The following is a 19,350-nucleotide window of genomic DNA, read 5'->3' as shown; positions in this document are numbered from 1 at the left end:
GGAGAAAGCTACAAAGGTCTAATGTGAGAAGAGAAAAGAGTGATGTTCAAAAAATAAAATATCCAAATTTATTTATTATACACAGAGCAAAGCCTTGGTTTCTCAACTAGGAACACAAGGATTTTCTGAACTTGGTCACATCCTACGTGTACTCTAAGAATCAGAATCACCAGACCTGATCTACAGCAGCGATAATCAAATCGAGCAAATTGAGATTGACTTGAAGTCAATGGTAAAGGGTCACCATGCCGTTAATTTGACAGTTCACTCAGATCTAACCACCATGACTGGATTGCTCATTTTTGCAGATGGGCCCCACAAAAAAGATGAGCGCAGATGATAAGGGGAAGCTCCCAAACTCTTTGTAATCAGTAATTTCATAGGTTTTTATGTTTTTTCTCTTCATTGAAACATGAGCAGGCTGAGAAACAAACCTACTTTATAGAGCTACAGTGAACATTTATGAAAGTTGCCCCCACTTTCCACTAGGTGAGATTAACTACCTCGACATAGGGCTGTAGTCTTTGTCCAACTTCAACATTTTACCATTAAAGGGAAGAAAGTTTAGGTTATAGACAGCAAGTTCAAAACTGACCATTTCTTTTTTATATGCGCTGAAGAGAAGCAATTGCAGGGAGATAGCCATTGGTTATGATACACAGCTCAACAACAATATATTGAATTGTCTTTCAGAAAAAAAAAAACAGCATTACATCAAATTGATGTTCAGGACATTATACAATAATCATTCAAATGCTCATCCTTCAATGAATCAACAGGCTATACATTGTCCAGAGAAAGCGGCTGTAAAATTACCAGTTCCATGATCGCTACCAATCATGGAATGCCAATAGCATTAAAAATGTGTTTCTTGATTGTTTGACCATGATCATCCCACTTCCATTTCAATTGTCATTCGTGGATTTGTTGATACAGGATCCTCTGTTTTAGGGTATGTAAGGGCATCATCGCTGGCAATGTGTTTTGACACAACCTGTCCTAGCTCAACATCACCATGAGTCCTGCAAGCGGTAAGCAGTGACTTCCAAATAGAAGCATCAGGCTCAATAGGCATCTTCGCTACGAGCTCATAAGTTTCGCTAAGCTGGCCTGCCCGACATAACAGCTCAACGACATAACCGTAATGTTCCATGGTAGGCACGATACTGTATTCTCGAATCATGCAATCCAGATATCTGCAACCATCCTCCACCAAACCAGCATTGAGACAAGCGCATAAGACCCCGATGAAGGTAATTGTGTCCGCCTTCACATTCTCCCTCTCCATTTCGCTAAACACGCGGATCGCCTCTTTTCCTCGCCCGTGCACTCCCAAACTAGTGATCATCGCGTTCCACGTTGCCACGCTCTTCTCAGGCATCTGTTGAAACACTCGTACGGCATCACTTATGCTGCCGCATTTGCTATACATGTCCAGAAGAGCCGTCCCTAGGAAAACCGTCAGCTCAAATCCATTCTTCTGAATATAATCATGAACCCAATTTCCCAAACTCAGGCTACCGAGTTCTGCACAGGCCGAAAGAAGGCTAACCAATGTGAACTCATTCGGTCTTACATTGGCCAATTGCATCTGGTGAAAGAGCTCCAGTGCTTGGTGTGGCTGCCCGTTTCGAGCATACCCATTAATCATGGCGGACCAGGAGACGACGTTCTTATCTGGCATCCGCTCAAATAGGACCCGGGCAGTCTTGAGGTCTGCACATTTTGCGAGCCCAGAAACCATAGTGGTCCACGAGACGATGGTTCTGTGAGACATATCAACAAACACTCGGTGAGCAGCCTCTGCATCGCACGAATTGAGATACAAACCCATCAGAGTATTCTGCACGAACGTGTCGGTGTCGAATCCCGCTTTCATGGCACGGGCGTGGACCTCTTTCCCCTTATCGATGGCACCGAGAAAGACGCACGCCTTCACGACGAAAGGGAAGGTGAAATTATCAGGGAAGACGCCTCTGGCGAGCATGAGATTGTAGAGAAGAAGGGCGTCCATGGGGGAGCCGTTGCGGCCGTGGCCTCTTATCATGATGTTCCACGTGAAGGCGTCGGGGTTGGGGATCTGATCGAAGACGAGGGTGGCGTACCGCATGCTGCCGTAGGAGACGCACAGCTGCAGCACCTTCGTCAGTAGCATGCAATCGCTGCCGGAGCCGTTCCTGATGATGTGAGCGTGCACCTGCTTCACCTGCTTCGTGCTCTTGCACCTCTTGAGGAGGGACACCCCTTCCTGCCGAACCAACCCACGATCCCATGCCATATACAGCTTGGGGCTCGCATCGCCGGTGCCCGCAATGCACACGCTCATGGTCTCTCTCTCTCACTCTCACTCTTCTCTACCCAAACTGTTGTGTGCTGTGCTGCTATAGATTCAAAGCGGGATCGGACGCTAACCCGTTTTGTCCCCCATTCTTCACCGGCAAAGAAGAGAACAGGTGGGTTTGTTTCAGAGCCATATCATCATTGTCAGGCGAGCGCGTTTGGATGCACCCAAACAATCACCCCCAACACTCTGATGAGCTGGAACATGGGAATACAAAAGCAATATCCCAACTTATCAAAGTGCTCGACTTATGATAAGATGAGTGACTCCCTCGATATGAGTGACTCCCTCGATACGTTGCGGATGTGTGGGTGAATCCAGATACCCCACGGGCCCCTCTGTCTCCCTTTCCCTTTAAAGGTGTGTTTGATTAACTTGGCTCTAAGATATGAGAAACAGAGATCCTTAGATTTGAGGTAAGGGGTTCTCTAGTCCGCCGTTTTCATCATACTTGAAAAAACTCGGTTTGGCCTAAAGTGAAGCAGGTTATATGAACCCTTCACCCCCCAACACGCACGTGTGTCTTTGGGGGTTCCAATGAGCGCCACATATATAAGCACGTGGGGCTCATATCTCCGTGTGTATCGGAGTCTGGTACAGTTGCAAAGACTTAAGTATCCTTTTTCGCTATGAAATAATGATTCAAGAAAAAGACAAAAATATTCTTCATCCAGAAAAATGAGGATGATCTTAACTCTTCAAAGTTCAAACATTTTGTTTTCGTCGTAAGCAGAAAACTTTTGCACCATCTGCTATAACAGGAGCTCCCTTTGACGGCGCACTCTTTGTCATCGTCTATTGCCGTTGGAGCACCCTTTGTTGGCGTCTACTGTCGTCGGAGCAACCTTTCTCGTCGTCTGTGTAGTGAGAGCATCGTTGCCACCATCGACTGCATCTACCTTCTGGGTGTTTCTCCTCCAATGTCGAATTACCAAAACTTTTATCGTTTTGGTGAGTTTCGTGTAAGGTTTCGTTATGTAAACAAATCGATTTGTAAATCTGAATGCTAAATCCTACAACTGGTTGTACTATTCATGCTAAATAATACTTATTTTCATACTGAAACAAATCGATTTGTACATATTCACCTTCTATGCGTCGAAAAATATTTAGCACAATCTGTTCTTATGAAGGCCAAACATTACAACAATATATACTTATGAAGGCTAAATTTCTACAATAATTTATATGTTAGAATGCAGCAATAATTTATACATTTAATGCAGTAGCGATTTATACGTTCAATGCAGCAATGATTTATACGTTTGAAGCAATAGCGATGTGTATTTATGATTTATGAAGTTACCACGATTTGTACTTAAGTTACGATGTTTACTTATGAAGCTTAAACGTTACAACAATATAAACTTATGAAGGGTGTGATTTCTACAATGATTTGTAAGTTTGAAGCATGAACGATTTATACATTTAAATCAATAGCGATTTATACGTTTGAAGCAACAACAATTTATACATTTAAAGCAGTAGCGATGTATATTTATGAAGTTACCTCGATTTATACTTAAGTTTGCTAAATCTTACAATGATGTTTACTTATGAAGCCAAATATTGTGACGCTTTGTAATGTTGGTGATTGTGTAACGAATGTGATAATTTGTAATAATATATACTTGGGAAGGCGGTTGTAACATATAATAATGCGGTTAAATTTATGTGTTGTGCAGGTTAGCAATGACTAAAGTTTGTAAGACAAGAAAGCCCTCGTCGTTCGAGGGGAAGACTATTAGAGAAATTATTTGCTAGTTCAATATATATGAGCGTTATGAAACATACCAAAATATAATGAAGATTGAAAATGATAAAGACAGGGACAAAGCGTTGAAATTTTATAATGCAAAGTCTGATCCATCAGATATTGAAGATGAAGATCAAAGAAAGAAGGATGAGGAAGAACTAAAGATGAAGAAGAAGAAAAAAGATGACGAAGAGAAGGAAAAGCAAAGGAAGGAGGAGGAGAATGAAAAGCAAAGGAAGAAAAGGCAAATGAAGAAGAAGGAGGAGAGGGAAAGGCAAAGGAAGAATAAGGAGAAGGAGAAAGAGAAGGAAAGGCAATTGAAGAAGAAGAAAGAGGAGAGAGAAAGGCAAAGGAAGAATAAGGAGAAGGAAGAGAAGGAAAGGCAATTGAAGAAGAAGAATGAGGAAGAGAAGAAAAGGCAAATAATGAAGATAGAAGAGGAAAGACAAAGGAAGAAACATCAGGATGAGGAAGAAAAGGAAAGGCAATGAAAGAAAAAGGAGGACGAGGAAGATAAGGAAAGGGAAATGAAGAAGCAAAAAGAGGAAGAGAATGAAAGGAAGGAAGAAGTAGAAAAGCAAAGGAGGAAGGCGAATGAGCGAAGGAGGAAAGAAGTAGAAAAATGCAGAGGAGGAAGGCAGCGAAGCGAAGGAGTAACAAGAAAGGCAGAGGAGGGAGGAGCAGAAGCGAATGATGGAGCAACAAAAAGGCAAAAGAGGGAGGGAGGGGATGAAGAGAAGAAAAATGTGACTAAGGTACGTAAATCGCTCATGTCTGTCACGATTTATTGTGATAGGTATTACTATGTATAGTGATTACTGTGATAACGATTACTATGTATAGTGATTATTGTGATAGCGATTACTATGTATAACGATTATTGTGATAGCAATTACTATATATAGCGATTACTGTGACCTGTGTATAGCGATAGTACGTAATAGTGATTAGTATGTATAGCGATTACGTAATGATTTACTGTGATATGTATTATTATGTATAGTGATTACTATGATAGCAATTAATATGTATAGCGATTACTGTGATAGCGATTACTATGTATAGCGATTACTGTGATAATGATTACTGTGTATAGCAATTAATGTGATAGTGATTACTATGTATAGTGATTACTGTGACTTATGTATAGCAATTACCGTAATAGTGATTAGTACGTATAAGGATTTCTTTGATATCGATTATTGTGTATATGATTATAGTGATAACGAATGTACAACGATTTTTATAGATAACGATTATTGCGTACAGCGACATGTAGAAGTACAAATGGGACTAATTGTGTTTTGATATAAATAATATGTTATTTTGTGTTATAGGGAGGTCAGAAGAGAAGTAGAGCACCAGGTGAAAAGCTCAAAGGACGGTGTCAGTGGTCTGTAGTTCTGTCGTGGTATGGACAACTGAGTGAATATCAGAAGAACCGATTATGAAATATGCACTTCGATGGCCTTCTAGACCAGCATTATTTTGAAATATTCGTATTCATTTTCTTAAACTGGTCTTCATGAGCTGCAACGGACTGATGGTGAATTAACTGTATGTTTTTAAGTAACTCCCTTGACACTTTTCTCATGCATAACTTTTCGATGTCAAATCTGCAACATGCATAAATGACCTACATAGTTGTTGGTAACGGGAGGCTATGTGGCACTTCTCATCAACACTAGATGGACTAACATTATTTGTATCCAGCAGTTCAATCTTTGCTTTTCTCATTCATCTTTGTATTAAATATGACTCAAGTATTTCTTGTATATTTTCTTGATTAAGTACCTTTAATGCATGATGACATAAAATACCTTCGAATTCATATATTTTGCACATACATTCAACTGTTATGTTGTCAATATTATACATAACATATGCTTCTTGCCTTTTTTTATGCTCTTCGCCCTTCCATACAATATGGTATTTTTGCATATTCTCGGTTAGCATATGTTCTTCTATGTTGCAATTCATGACCTGTATAATCATCTTCTTAATCCATTCAAATATAGTTAGTATATACAGATTTGCAGGTCACATCAATATTTTCATGTCGAAAGTTACAGGACGTGTGTTGAAGCATTTCATTTCTTGTTCAAATTCATTCTGTCTAAGACTGTCTATAAATAATTCATATTGTTCCATGAAGCGAAACATTGTTAAACATGAATACAAGGTTTTCTTTAGTGTGGCATGCATAGATTCAACTCTTTGTGTGCTTATCATACATGCACAAAAGTATTGTCTTCCATATGCCAATGCCTACTTCTCTTTGTCTACATATAAATTTTATAACCACACACAGTCTTCAAGGTCGTACATCTGAATCATTTCCTCCCAATCAGACATAAAGGTAACCTCGTCTACGCTCTCAAGTACACACCTTGTAAACTTTTTATCAAACCTTGTCATCTGATTAAATATGTGTCATATGTTCTTTGTTGCATTTTGAAAGATATGCCACAATCATAGGTTGTGATATACATCTGACCATACATGAGACATTGCAGCCGCAATTGCATGATCATCATTTGTAAGTACAGCTTCAGGGTGCTTCCCATTTATTGCCTGTGTAAATACTTTGAACAACCACTCAAAGGTTTCATTTGTCTGGTCATACAAAAAAGCGCCACCTAATATACAACTCTGTGAGTGATGGTTCTCTCCGACAAACTGCGCAAATGGCCACTGTTCAGTATTAATCTTCATTATCGTATAAAAAATAAGCACATCATTGAAGTATTCATAATCTACTATTGACTTTGAATTGCCCAGAACATATTCACATCATATTCATCTTCATCCAGTTGCATTGCACTAAAGAAACTAGGGTCATTGCTTGATTTTTTCTGTAAGTAATCAACCAAAGAACATATTTCTTCATTCTTCATGTTATTTGTCCTCTTTCTTCTCAAGTGGTTTCTTAGATCCATAGATGTGAATGGTACATTCTCGGGACCACCATCTATATGCGCGCATAAATTATATGTCTCCCTTGGTGCAATGCCGGCGCTATCAGTTATTTCAGCAATTGCAGCATGCGCTTCAGTTACTTTATGATGTGACCTTAACATAGGAGTCATAAATGAAGCTGCTAATTTATGGTTATGATCACTAATTAAAGTGCAAACTACATATTTTTCATTCGAAAGTCTTCTTAACACCATTCTCATTGGACAACCACATCTTGAATCCGGCTTGCTCCTTGTTGGCTTTCCACTTGACTTCTTCCAACCTTTCTTAGAACAAACATGTCTTTCTCACTACGACACCCTGTGCATTTTTTGACCAAGAATACCTTTTAACACTGAAGTCAAGTTTTAAGGCATAATCATTATAAAATTTGTATGCAGCTTCCTCATTATTAAACTGCATTCTTTTGCGGGAACAAAGTCAAGTATACTGTCATAATCGTCTACCTCATTATTGAATTGCATTTCTTCTGCTGGAACATTCAAGTCAAGAGTAAATCCAATGTTTGCACCTTTCTTATTATGTGCATCATTAGTGCACATGTTCACTTCTTCAGGTGCGTCATTAGTACAAATGTTCACTTCTCAATAACTTTTCAATAATTGAGATACATCATTTTCACTGCAACCAGATGATAAGCTCACCACTGTCATAAGCAAGATATTAATTTACATTAGCTAGCGCATACATTTACTTTAATTTATTCAAGATGCATATAACAACGGATACCGATTAGTTAAGCAAGTCAAAAAAACGATTGAATGAATCACAGTATAAAAGCAACAGTGATTTGTTATTTGCTTATACTATGCATCGAGTTGTTATTTACCATGCCAATAAAAGAAACGATTTATCGTATATATATGTTGATGATAGCAATTCACGTGTGTACATCGATTTAATTATATCTACGATGTTGTGAAGCGATTTCAATGAAAATCGCTAAATGAACAGCGATTTGAATACGCAAATCGCCATCGCAAGCGCGCAACAATGTAAATTCTGCACCCACATGTTTTAAAATCATACTACAAATATCTTACAAATCGACATTAGAAAACACACAATATCTTACAAATCGATATACATATCACATAATATATTATAAATCGATACGATAATTCAGCATAATAGCTTACAAATCGATATTAATAAACAAAACAATATCTCACAAATCGGTAGTATGTTACTACAACCGCGATTTGTGTTACATTGCATATACTGAGTGAATGAGCGATACCGGATGGGGTAGAGGCCCTTCTTCGCATATATAACCAAGCATTTTTGTCAACAGGTCCCAGCGTCTTATAAATATCTTTAATTTTCCAACCATTGAAAAGCCAACATCCACCTGAAATAACAAAACAATGCCTTAATGGCACTCACGATGACATATGTTCTTCAACAACAGCATGATAACACAGAAAGGTACTCACGACGCCTTAATGGCACTTGTTGGAATATTTGTGCGTCATTGCTTTTTTTCATACTGCCTAACGAAAATGAAGAAGAAGAGAAGACTGTAAAAAGAGATGGCCGACAAATCCCCCTATGACACCCACCAATGATTGAACCAGTCGATCGATTTATAGTTATCTCCATGAGGTAGGAACAAACCCGGGAATGTTTTGTAACACAAGGCAGGAATGAGAAGGCGGCAATGTGTTGTAACACAAACTAAAAACCAAGGCGGACCTCGACTCGCAGGAATATGCAAAGCTATTTACGGGAGGACATTTTCGTCAAACGCATATCTATCTTTTTTATATGTTATTTTATTATAAAATCATCATAGGTAACATTGGCATATGAATTATCACGGGTCCCAAGATATTCCTCCATACACCCCCGAACACACGAATTTGTCTTCGGGGGAGAACACACAACCTCCTCTCTGCCTAAAGTGATCCTCTATTGGTAAGGAGATTGGATCAAGGAGTGGGTCCCATGTGTTGCTCCACTATTTTCTGACTTGTCTTCATACAGACAAAGGCTAAAAACTGCACTAACAGGTTGAATGTTTTTTTTTTTTGAAAGGCAAGCTAGAATTATGGTTTTTGCCATAACATCTTAACCATACATCGTTTTGAGGTGCGGTTTTGAACCTTGGAAAGTTAACATCCTCTTCTTTAATATATCTTCCGAGTGCAAAACCAAATTTAATCCTTTTGGGGTCACAATTAGGCTCAAATTGAGCTCTACTTGATAATATACCAACTGTGGCAATTCTAACACTAATATACTGCTTAGAATTTGGAGAGAAACAACATCCAAGTTCTAAAACAATATGCCAGGAAGTTCAAATTGCCATGTTCAGTAGACATTTTGGAGCTTACAAAACCATTTCAAGAGACTATAATGATAGGAGACATCATCTGTGCATGTGTGCGTGTGTGCATGCATGTTTCAAGTCCATTTGCGGAAGAGACCTGTAGGAAGTTTAGACTTCAGGCGGTAAACTGTGATGTTAGATAAGTCCTTTGTGTTAAATTAGTCTGTTTAAATTAAAAAGTTTCCTCTATGTGGTTGCTTCCTTTTGGGTAAAATGGTTCCACTGATTGAAAAAAACAGAATTTACCAAGTTACAAATGAAATAGCTATAGAAGAGTGCAGCTTCTTTTCATTTCCATTTCATTCATTGGGAGGGGGGGGGGGGGGGGGACTTACTACAAAAGAAAAACTTGGAAACTAGAGGGGGCAAACCATTCTATGCTATTGTACTTAAATCTAGTGGTTATGGTAAAACCATTTCTTCAACATATCTCTGCTTTAATAGGTTATTTCTGTATCCTCGTGGTGATAACCTGTAGATACATTTCAAATTTTGGCTCATAGTTATTTTCTGTTCAATGTTGTCCCAGGTTATTCTTTAAGATATCTTCATCAAGCTAAAGTTGAACAAAGGCTTGATTCAATTGAGCAAGCTGTAAGTATTTTTTTCATGATTTGGATAAGATTTCAAATCCGTACTGCATTAATGTCTTAAGTATTTGTTATCTTAATTCATGATATGTGATGTGGAATTGCTGGTATCATGAAATGAATGCCATGGGTCAAGTAATTGTTTGTGTATGAACTGATACTCCATTCATTAGAAACATGTGAAGAACCTTGTATAATTGAGATCATGTTTTCACTGTTTCCCTCTTAGGCAGAAAGAAAGATCTCATCATTTTCAGATGAGAATTAGTGCCATGACATGATTTAGAGATAAAGCTGTCACAAATCTCAAGGCCTGTTTACTTAAAATTCATGTTTGTTGAAAATTTCTTTTCTAAAATTAAGAATTTTGTTGAAGACAGTTCGCATTCAAATGACGTGGATTTCTTTCTTGATCTAGAAGATTTCATTTGTCTCTATTGGATCATGTAATGTTTGTTTTCACTGTTGCTTTATTATGCACTCTCACCCAACCCTGTATTGCATATGTTGTATCTTGTGAATAGATAGGTTTTCTTGTAGATTGCAAATTGTCTACCTGGATCAAGGTTTCAAGATTTCTCAAAACCTCTTTTAATTATAAATGATTATTATCAATGAATGTGCATAATGACCACTTGGTGCTATACCCATGTCCATAATGACCACTTGGATATTTTCTCATTTCTTAGCTTGACTTCTTTCCTATGCTTCCTGCTGGAGGACTATTTAAATTATACTGTCATTATCCTCAATGGGTTGTCAAATATATTTGCCTTCGCACATCCTTGTCTATTTGTACATGCATGCCTAAACCATAACCACATGGTTTGACATTGGAACCTGCACACTTGTATTTTTGAGTAATATTCCCTATTTGAGCCGAACTGTTTTCATGTTTCTACTGACCTTCGAGTGATGTCTATTATCAATTTATGATCCATTCTCTCATGGAATTATATCTCATAAATTGCAAAATTGAGCCTTTCATCATCTATCTTGGTATCCTTTTTCCCATATAATGGTTCTACTAATTTCCTTTTAAGTTCATTCTTCTGAAAAAAAATTCATTCAAGATTGAACTGGAACCTTTTCTGTTACAGAATGCATATATTAAGTATGTACCACCACGCAAACCACAAACAAAACACAGAAATAGAGAAGAAAAAGAACAATAAAACACGAGATTTGCATGGTTTGACACTGAAGCCTATGTTCACGAGAGAAAGAGGAGTGAAAAAACTGCTAGCTATGTGAGGAATACAATGGCAGAATACGATAACTCTCAAAGCCCTAATCTCCAATGTACCTAAAACTCACTCATACCCCAACTCCAAAAGGAGATGGCCGTATACATGAAAACTTAACAAAACCCTAACTAGTAAGTAAGGAAATTTTACAAAATATAATAGGTCTATATAGTGGTGGCTCTGCCCTTGCACCCGCACCTCAGAAGAGGTTTGTGGTGGTCTCCAAGCTTGGGCCATGATTATGGTGGGCAACCACTACAAACCTCATTTAAAATTCTCATTGTATGTTCTTCAAAATATCTTTAGACTCATGAATTGTAGTAGGTCCAAAATTCTTTTTTTGAATGAAATTAGTAGGTCCAAAATTTAAGACATCCACAACATGTAAACATAGCACAAAGCAGTTGCCTGATGTTTACTTACATTCAAGTGTATTCTCTTGACCAACGGGGCTCCGCTTGTCTGGTAGGAGAAGCTAGTGCACGTCACCTTGTGTTGGGACGTTGCAGGTTCAAAACCCAATGGTATGGTTGTATAACTGGTAGGGCTCTGCCTAACCCCAGCTTGCCTTTCAAAAAAAAAAAGTGTATTCTCTTGATATGTATAATGAACTTACGCGCAGCCATTCTCAATCGCTAAATCAAAAAGCATACAAACACAAATTCTGTTGTTGGGGACACATTTCTACCAGATCATTACAACGGGTTCCTGCTAAGGTTAGACCGTGGTTTACTATATTTATTTTTGGTACTTAGTTTAGATCATTCATTATGAACGTTGGATCTTGTTAACTTAGTGTACATGCATTACAAGTTTATGCAAGGAGGTTATGAGTGCTACATTCTTAGTAACTTTAAGGTCATATCCTCTGGTGCGACCAATTAGAATCATGTCTCCTCATTTTTAGGACCTTATTTATATTTTATATATGTTGAAACTTTTGGGGCTCATGCCCAGTATCAATATGATATTGATATGACTAGCGAGCACACACAATCATAATATAACCAGCAAAAAAATAAACAAAGCACAAGATGAGGATTTACATAGTTGGGCAATATGCTTGCATTTACCGGGAGAATATTGAGAGCCTGTATTATTAATAACCAAGCCTTATGCAAATACAAGATAACCAAAATAAACAAGAGAGTAATACACCCTGGCCCTCGATCGTCTTCAAACACTAGAAAGGCACATCGACAAGTGTGTTGAAATTGGTAAGCTCAATAACGAACCAATCATAGTAGGGCTGCGCATGAGAAAGGCAATCACAGAAATAGCAACAACAGAGTCACGAATCGTGGTTATCACGATTATGATAATAACTGCAAAGCCTGCTATGGTAAGTTTAGCTAGGACAACATCATTTCTTTGAAAAGAAATGTTGAAAAGCTTATCCACGAAAGTGGAAAGCTTACCCACTGTAACAGCAACCCGGCTGTTATAAAAAAAAATAGGAAAAGCAAGAAAATAAATCAAGTACAACAACAGGAAAATCGACTTTAATGTGTGAGCAGTTTGGGAACGTGAAAATCAAAGAGAAAAATGGTAAGATTGTTGGTGTTCATCAAAACAGAACCGGAATGTAAAAGTAAGAATATATACCGGTAGAGGATGAAACGATACGTGGGTGCTCGATGTTCTTCTCAGCTTATCAACGCCCACGATGAGCCCAGGTCATCATGTCGATGGTGAGCAGGACCCTGAACCCAAATGGAGAGATGGAGGACACCCCTTTTGTTGTTCTCATCAAGCAATCATGCCTCTTTTTATAGACTTCTGAGAGAAGCATGTAGTGGGAGGTTTCCACTATCGGTAGTTATCCTTTATGGGCAATTGCAATAATTGTCTTGTAACTCCCATTAATTATGCCATCCCATGATGTATCAATGTCAAATTGGGTCACATCAGGTTAGATCCGATCCATATTTCAACATTCTCTCACTTGACCTATTGACATGGAAAAAACACTTCATGTTATCTTGATTCAATTTTCATGTAGGTTCACATGCTATCATTTATCACAATAATGAATCATACGAGTCATGGAGATGAACATCTCTTTATGAAATGTCATATTTTCACGCACTACAATAGAATTCATTTTTAGTATTTTAGCATGTTAAAATTATCTTTATGAACAGGTTGGTCTCTGACCCATTCTATTGGTCTTTTAATATTGTTATTATGTTATTCTATCTAACCAAACAAGAGATCCTTTATGCATAATCAACAATACATAAAGTCATAGAGAATCAATTTAGTTTCACAAATATGATCACATATAACCATAATGTATTGTCATACATAAAAAAAAATCAAACAGACGCATCTTCTTTAAATGTTTATAATATAATCTCAGTGCTAGCCTTTTAGTAAGAGGAACCACGGTCATTTCCTTCATACTGATTGTATCAATACATACTAGATGATTCTCAGTTATTTCTTTAACAAAAAAATAATTTAACTCCATGTGTTGACACAAGGTTGAGCTCTTGTTGTTATTCAAGAAAGATACAACAGCTTCATTATCACATAAGATATTTAGTGGCCTTCTAATAGAGTCCAATATACCAAGATCCATAACGAAGCTACTAATCCATATAACATGAGATAAAATCTAGTATAAAATCAATAGTTTTTGCTCTAATGAATTTCAAAAGTTCCTTCACTATCCTACAGTGAGAGATGGGGCTTCGAATATTCTTATTCACTCGTGATTGCAAAAGCAACAGACTAAGATTATTCGACCACTCCCACTTCTCATAGACATCCTTTTTAAGCACTCCCACTTTTCATAGACAGCCTTCAGAGAGGCTGCTTTATTCTTCATATGAATGAGAGATTAGTCGCACTATACAAGATTCATATTGAAAACGTAAATGTGAGACCCCTTATTATTCAAGTTTTTTTTAGACAAACATAATTGGTCCATTATCGTTCTACTTTGGTAGAAACGATAATACTCATAATTGCTTCATCTCCTCAATTTTAAAAGTAATTGACTTTAATTGGTGAAACTAGTAGATCATATAATCAAAGGTAATTCAGTATTGTACCTTTGAGTATAAACATGCTTCATGGGTTGATATACACATCTACTATTACACTCTGTGTGAATTTGAAACACAATGACCTACCTTTGGGTAGAATCATTATTTCATAAAGTCGCACACAATCATAATACCGAATATTAACACGGTCCAAAGAATCTCCAATCAACATAACTCAGATCACTTTAGTGGCATGAGTCGGTCAATCAAGATCTTTTACAATAAACATATTCGTATTATAGAGTATACCCATGCACATATGATAATAAAATTATATTCATGACGAAATGTATATTATATCATAAAAAATACAGGTTCATGCAGCAACTTATATGCATAAATAAATTTTGATGAAAACATATCATAAATATCATAAATTTAGTCATAATTCATGCTTAAATATCATGCATAACTTTAAATAATCATCAAATGCATGTAAAAAGACAAGATTTCATGATAATAAACACTTATAAAGCATGAAAAATAACAAAAACATGCTCTTTTGGGTAAAACTGACTATCCTCGTAATGAAACTGGTCTAAAAATGCTCAGAATCGGTCTAAAATGGCCCTGAATCGATCTCAGAGTTGTCGAATTGGTCTAAAACATGTACAAAAAGCCTATAAACCCTTAAAAATGAATGAAAAAATCCATGTTCTTTCACTTATTCATAAAAATAGAGTCTCCACATTCAGGAACTGATAAAAAAATGGTAGGAACCAATCAAAAAGGCTCTGAACCGATCACAAAACACTCTATATCGGTTACAAAACTGGTTTAGGTGAAAATAGTGCATGGACCCCATTTCGGATATGATTCGATTTAATCTGGATCTAGATCCAGTTTCAATGGATCTCAGGTCAGATCTCCCCCGATCAATATCCAGTCTAGATCTAGGCCCATAATGACTAGGTCACAGGTTGGATCCCATGATCTAAACACAATTCAAATCCAGATCTGTAAAGAATTTGGGTCAGATCCAAATCCTGAGTCCAATCTATCCAGATCAGACCCAAACCCAAAACCATAAATAGTTCGGGGTCAGATCTGGATCCTCAAACTCGTCTAGATCTAGACCCGATCCAAAAAGAACCTGGGTCAGATTCAGACCTCAACTCGATTCTGTTCTGGACCTAATCCATACAGGACTCAGGTCGGTTATAGTTCTTCGGGTATGGGTTCAACCCATAAAACAGATCTGGACCCAATCCACCTTGTCTATAACGGATCAGGTATGCCCCTGGATGGGCGGAGATTCGATCCACCTAGAAACAAAGAATTTGGGTCTGGATCGGGCCTCTGGACTTATATCTGATACTCGGTCTGCACGGATTGGGTTCAGATCAAGCCACCCGCTGGACTTCGGGTCTAGACCCGATCCACCCATTCCATAATGGATTCGGGATTGGATCAGGTCTGCCCTGGGATGGGCGGAGACACGATCCAGAGAATCTGGGTTTGGATCGATCTGCCCCAGACTCAAATCCAATACCCAATCCACATGGATCGGGCCACTCGCCGGGTCGGGTTCACATTTGGACCCGACCCATCGGGAACAATGAACCCGATAAAATCGAACCCACAACCTAAAAACTCACCCTCTGCAACCTCGGTAGAGGCGTCTACGGTCGGTCCACGACGTCATTGTGTCATGGGCTATGAACAACCACAACTCACTGTCAGTTCCGGTGTAAGGTGGGTCTGAATGAGGTTGATCCCTTCCCACCTCAAACCAAAACAACGGTGACCCCCCGGTGATTGGCTTGCTCGGGCGATGGTGGATTCCGGCACTGGTAGACGCCATGGATGAAACTATACACGGGTGTTCGACATTCTCCTCATCCTATTGATGTCCACGATGAGCCCAGACTGTCATATCGATGATGAGCAGAACCTTAAACCCAAATGGAGAGATAGAGGGCACTCATTTTGTTGTTCTCATCAAGCAATCGGGCTTCTTTTTATAAACTTCTGAGAGAAGCTTGTAGTGGGAGCTTACCACTATCGGTGGTTACCCTGCATGGGCAGTTGCAATAATTGCCTTGTAACTCTCATGAGTTATGTCATCCCATGATTTGCCCATGTCAAACTGGGTCACATTAGGTTAGATCTGACACATATTCCAACAAAGATACTAAAAAATGAGTCAATTGACACAGAAAAAACAATTTTAAATGGTAAGATGCTCTGCAATCATGTTAATGTTGGAAACATTATCGAGAATGACAGAATGGCTCTCAAACCGATTTTGTGAAGATGGAAAGATTCACAAAATCATTTTTTATTTCTTTATTCTCTAGTTTTTTTTGTTACAATGTACGTTCCTTTCATTTTTATTGTTTCTTTGTAAATGCTACATGTATATATAGGGTTGTTCAACGCTCATTTTGAAATAAGGAAAACACTACTCTCTCTTTCCCGTGAACATAGGCCATATTGGCTTAACCACGTAAATTGTTCTAATCTTTTTTTTCTCGCCCACCAAGCTCTCTCTTTCTTTATAGTATCAAAGTGTACATGAAAACGAAGGCTACAGTTTATTTTTCAATGGCTTTCACTTCAACAACAATCTTCAGTTACCCCCATATTTGTCAATGTATCAAAGTGTATATAAAAATAAATGTTGCAATGGATGTTTTAGCCTCAAAATGGACTCAAACGGAACAAAATAAGATTCTAAATTCAAGCCCTGGATGTGTAGAACCCTCCATTATTTTTATGTTTATTTATTGACTTTTTTTTTACAAAAATATAATTTTTTTTCTAAAACTAGTCGAAATAAAAAACAAAAATAAATTATTCAAGATTTCAAACTCATGCAAGATCTATTAAGCAATAACAAGAATCATGATATAAATCATGCAATCATATTTTTTATGCTTTAAACATATCTACAACATCATACAACACATCTTTGATCATATTTATGTCAATCTTGTTAACACATTAATATTTATCATCCAAGAATCACAAAACCTTCATGGAATATCTCAAATACAATTTCATCTATGCAAAGAATCACAATAAACTTTAAACAACATGAAATCATGATTTATTTATACAATAACATGGTGTTTAATCATGCTAAACATGAACTAATATACCATATATGCTTAGATCAACTTTTTGTATCATAAAACATCAAAACCTAAAAATGTTTTTGCCAAAACCTTTTTAAAAAATAATTTTGCATACAAAAACATGAATTCAAGCATATAGCAAATTTTCAGAACTTATAAAACTTATATTTCAACAATGTAATCTAATATTAACATCTTAATCATACTGGAACAAATAAGATCTAACAAATAATAAGAAAACAAGTTTTCCTAAATCGTTTTTTATATTGAAAGCCCGAAAATAGTCCCGTTTTGATAGCCATTTTTCTTTTTTATTCCATGGTGACATGGATCCACCAAAAATGTGTTCTCTAGATTGAAAACCAATATTTCAAGGTCTAATCCTAATTGGTTCAAATATAAAAACTGTCTTTACCCATATCTCATGTGTTTGGATAGACCTGTGTCTACGTGATTGATGTACTTACCTTAATTGGATTCTCAAACGTATAATAACCTTCGTCTCCCATCTTCAAAGCTCGAAAGAGCTTCAATGACAGTTGGAAAAGCTCCAAGAAAAAAATGAGAAGAAGAAAAAGAAGATAGAAGAACAATAAGAGACTAGGAAAAGAGGGGCTTAAAAAGCCTCCCATAGGGGTCGTCCCCCCCCCCCCTATAGTCTCTCTCTCTCTCTCTCTCTCTCTCTCTCTCTCTCTCTCTCTCTAAAGATATAAGTCTATCTTTAGTAACCACTAGGTCGGTCGACCCACCTAAAAGCCTCTTTCTATTGTCTTCTAATAAATTTGAAACTCTTCTTCTAGAAGAGTTCAAACCAACTATGAACTCTTTAGAAACCTACTTGAATAAAACTCTATCTTAAATAATTAATGTGGGGGTCCACTAGAGGAGATGTCCCACCTTCTATAGAACCTATACTTAATTTAATTAAATAAAATAATTAATTATATATCTCTAGAAAAAACAAAGTGGGTCACACCTAGGCGGCACCCCACTTAGGTCCAGATACAAGTGATATGGATCCACAACTCCAGATCTGAATTCAAACCCAATTGGGTTGAATCCAGAAATTAAACAAGAATCCAAATCTGAAACTCAATTTAAAGATTCATATCCAAACATGAGATCCAAAACAATATTGGATCTAAAACTTAGGTTTGGATCTAAACATAATGCATCCAGGATCCATAAAACCCTGAGTCACTCATGAACCCTGTGGGCCACCCTAGCAGCACCTGACACTTCACTAGGCTGAGCGTGACCCCTTGTGCCTCATAAGGAACTTGGGTTGAGTCCAAAACATAGCTCGGTCAATTTTAAATAACCAAAATTTGAAACTTGTCTAAGTTGAAAAACCCAAAATAGAAGCCGATCAATTTTAAAAATTATATTGTTTTAATCAACTAAAATCCAAAATCGCCGAATTGAATCTCCAACGAGATCTACGGCTCATAACGGATCTAACTAAAGTTTTAGTTCAACTTAGATTCTTGAATTAAGCCTGAATTTAACCTGCTTTTCACTTGAATGTAAAAATTAACTTATATCAAAATCTCAAGTGTTACATTCGACATAATGGTTGGGCTCATCATGAACGTCGATAGGCTGAGGAGAATGCCGAACACCCGTGTCTACACAAGCTTTGATCAGATCGACTATGATGGCTTCTGGTATGTTTTTGTTCTTCCTGTATTTTCTGCCAACACATACGTCTCCTCTGCTATGGAGCATAATGGACACCAGCTCCGGAGTGAAATTCCTAGCTCTTTGAGTCTCTCCAGCAGCACCAGTCTTCTGTCAGCTGCAAAAATTAGTGTAATAGCTGCTGCAAGCCTCTTTATTGCCTTTAGTCCGAATTAGGTTAAGGATAGATCATTTTAGAAGAAGTCTGCCACCCTCCTTCATCCATGGCACGATAATAATAAGATCCAAAAACTGAAAAAAAAAAACAAGAAATGAAGCCTTCACCTTTATG

At 37.5% G+C, this 19,350-nt stretch overlaps 1 protein-coding gene across 1 annotated transcript; it reads right to left on the bottom strand.

Moving 5' to 3' along the window:
* Window positions 1–690: 690 nt before the first annotated feature.
* Window positions 691–2,537, bottom strand: LOC149851595 (pentatricopeptide repeat-containing protein At3g26630, chloroplastic-like). The gene has a single exon (XM_090015503.1). It carries the CDS (start codon window positions 2,324–2,326, stop codon window positions 890–892), a length of 1,437 nt encoding a protein of 478 aa, XP_089871629.1. The 5' UTR covers window positions 2,327–2,537; the 3' UTR covers window positions 691–889.
* Window positions 2,538–19,350: the final 16,813 nt, after the last annotated feature.

The sequence above is a fragment of the Nuphar pumila genome, chromosome 1 (genome assembly GCF_984573655.1).
Source record: "Nuphar pumila chromosome 1, dmNupPumi1.hap1.1, whole genome shotgun sequence".
In the NCBI taxonomy this organism is placed as follows: Eukaryota; Viridiplantae; Streptophyta; class Magnoliopsida; order Nymphaeales; family Nymphaeaceae; genus Nuphar; species Nuphar pumila.
The sequence above is the reverse complement of the archived record's forward strand: the minus strand, read 5'-3'. Positions and strand labels throughout refer to the sequence as shown.

Excerpts from the sequence above, each read along its gene's own strand:
- LOC149851595 (XM_090015503.1), bottom strand. The coding sequence starts at position 2,326 with ATGAGCGTGTGCATTGCGGGCACCGGCGATGCGAGCCCCAAGCTGTAT.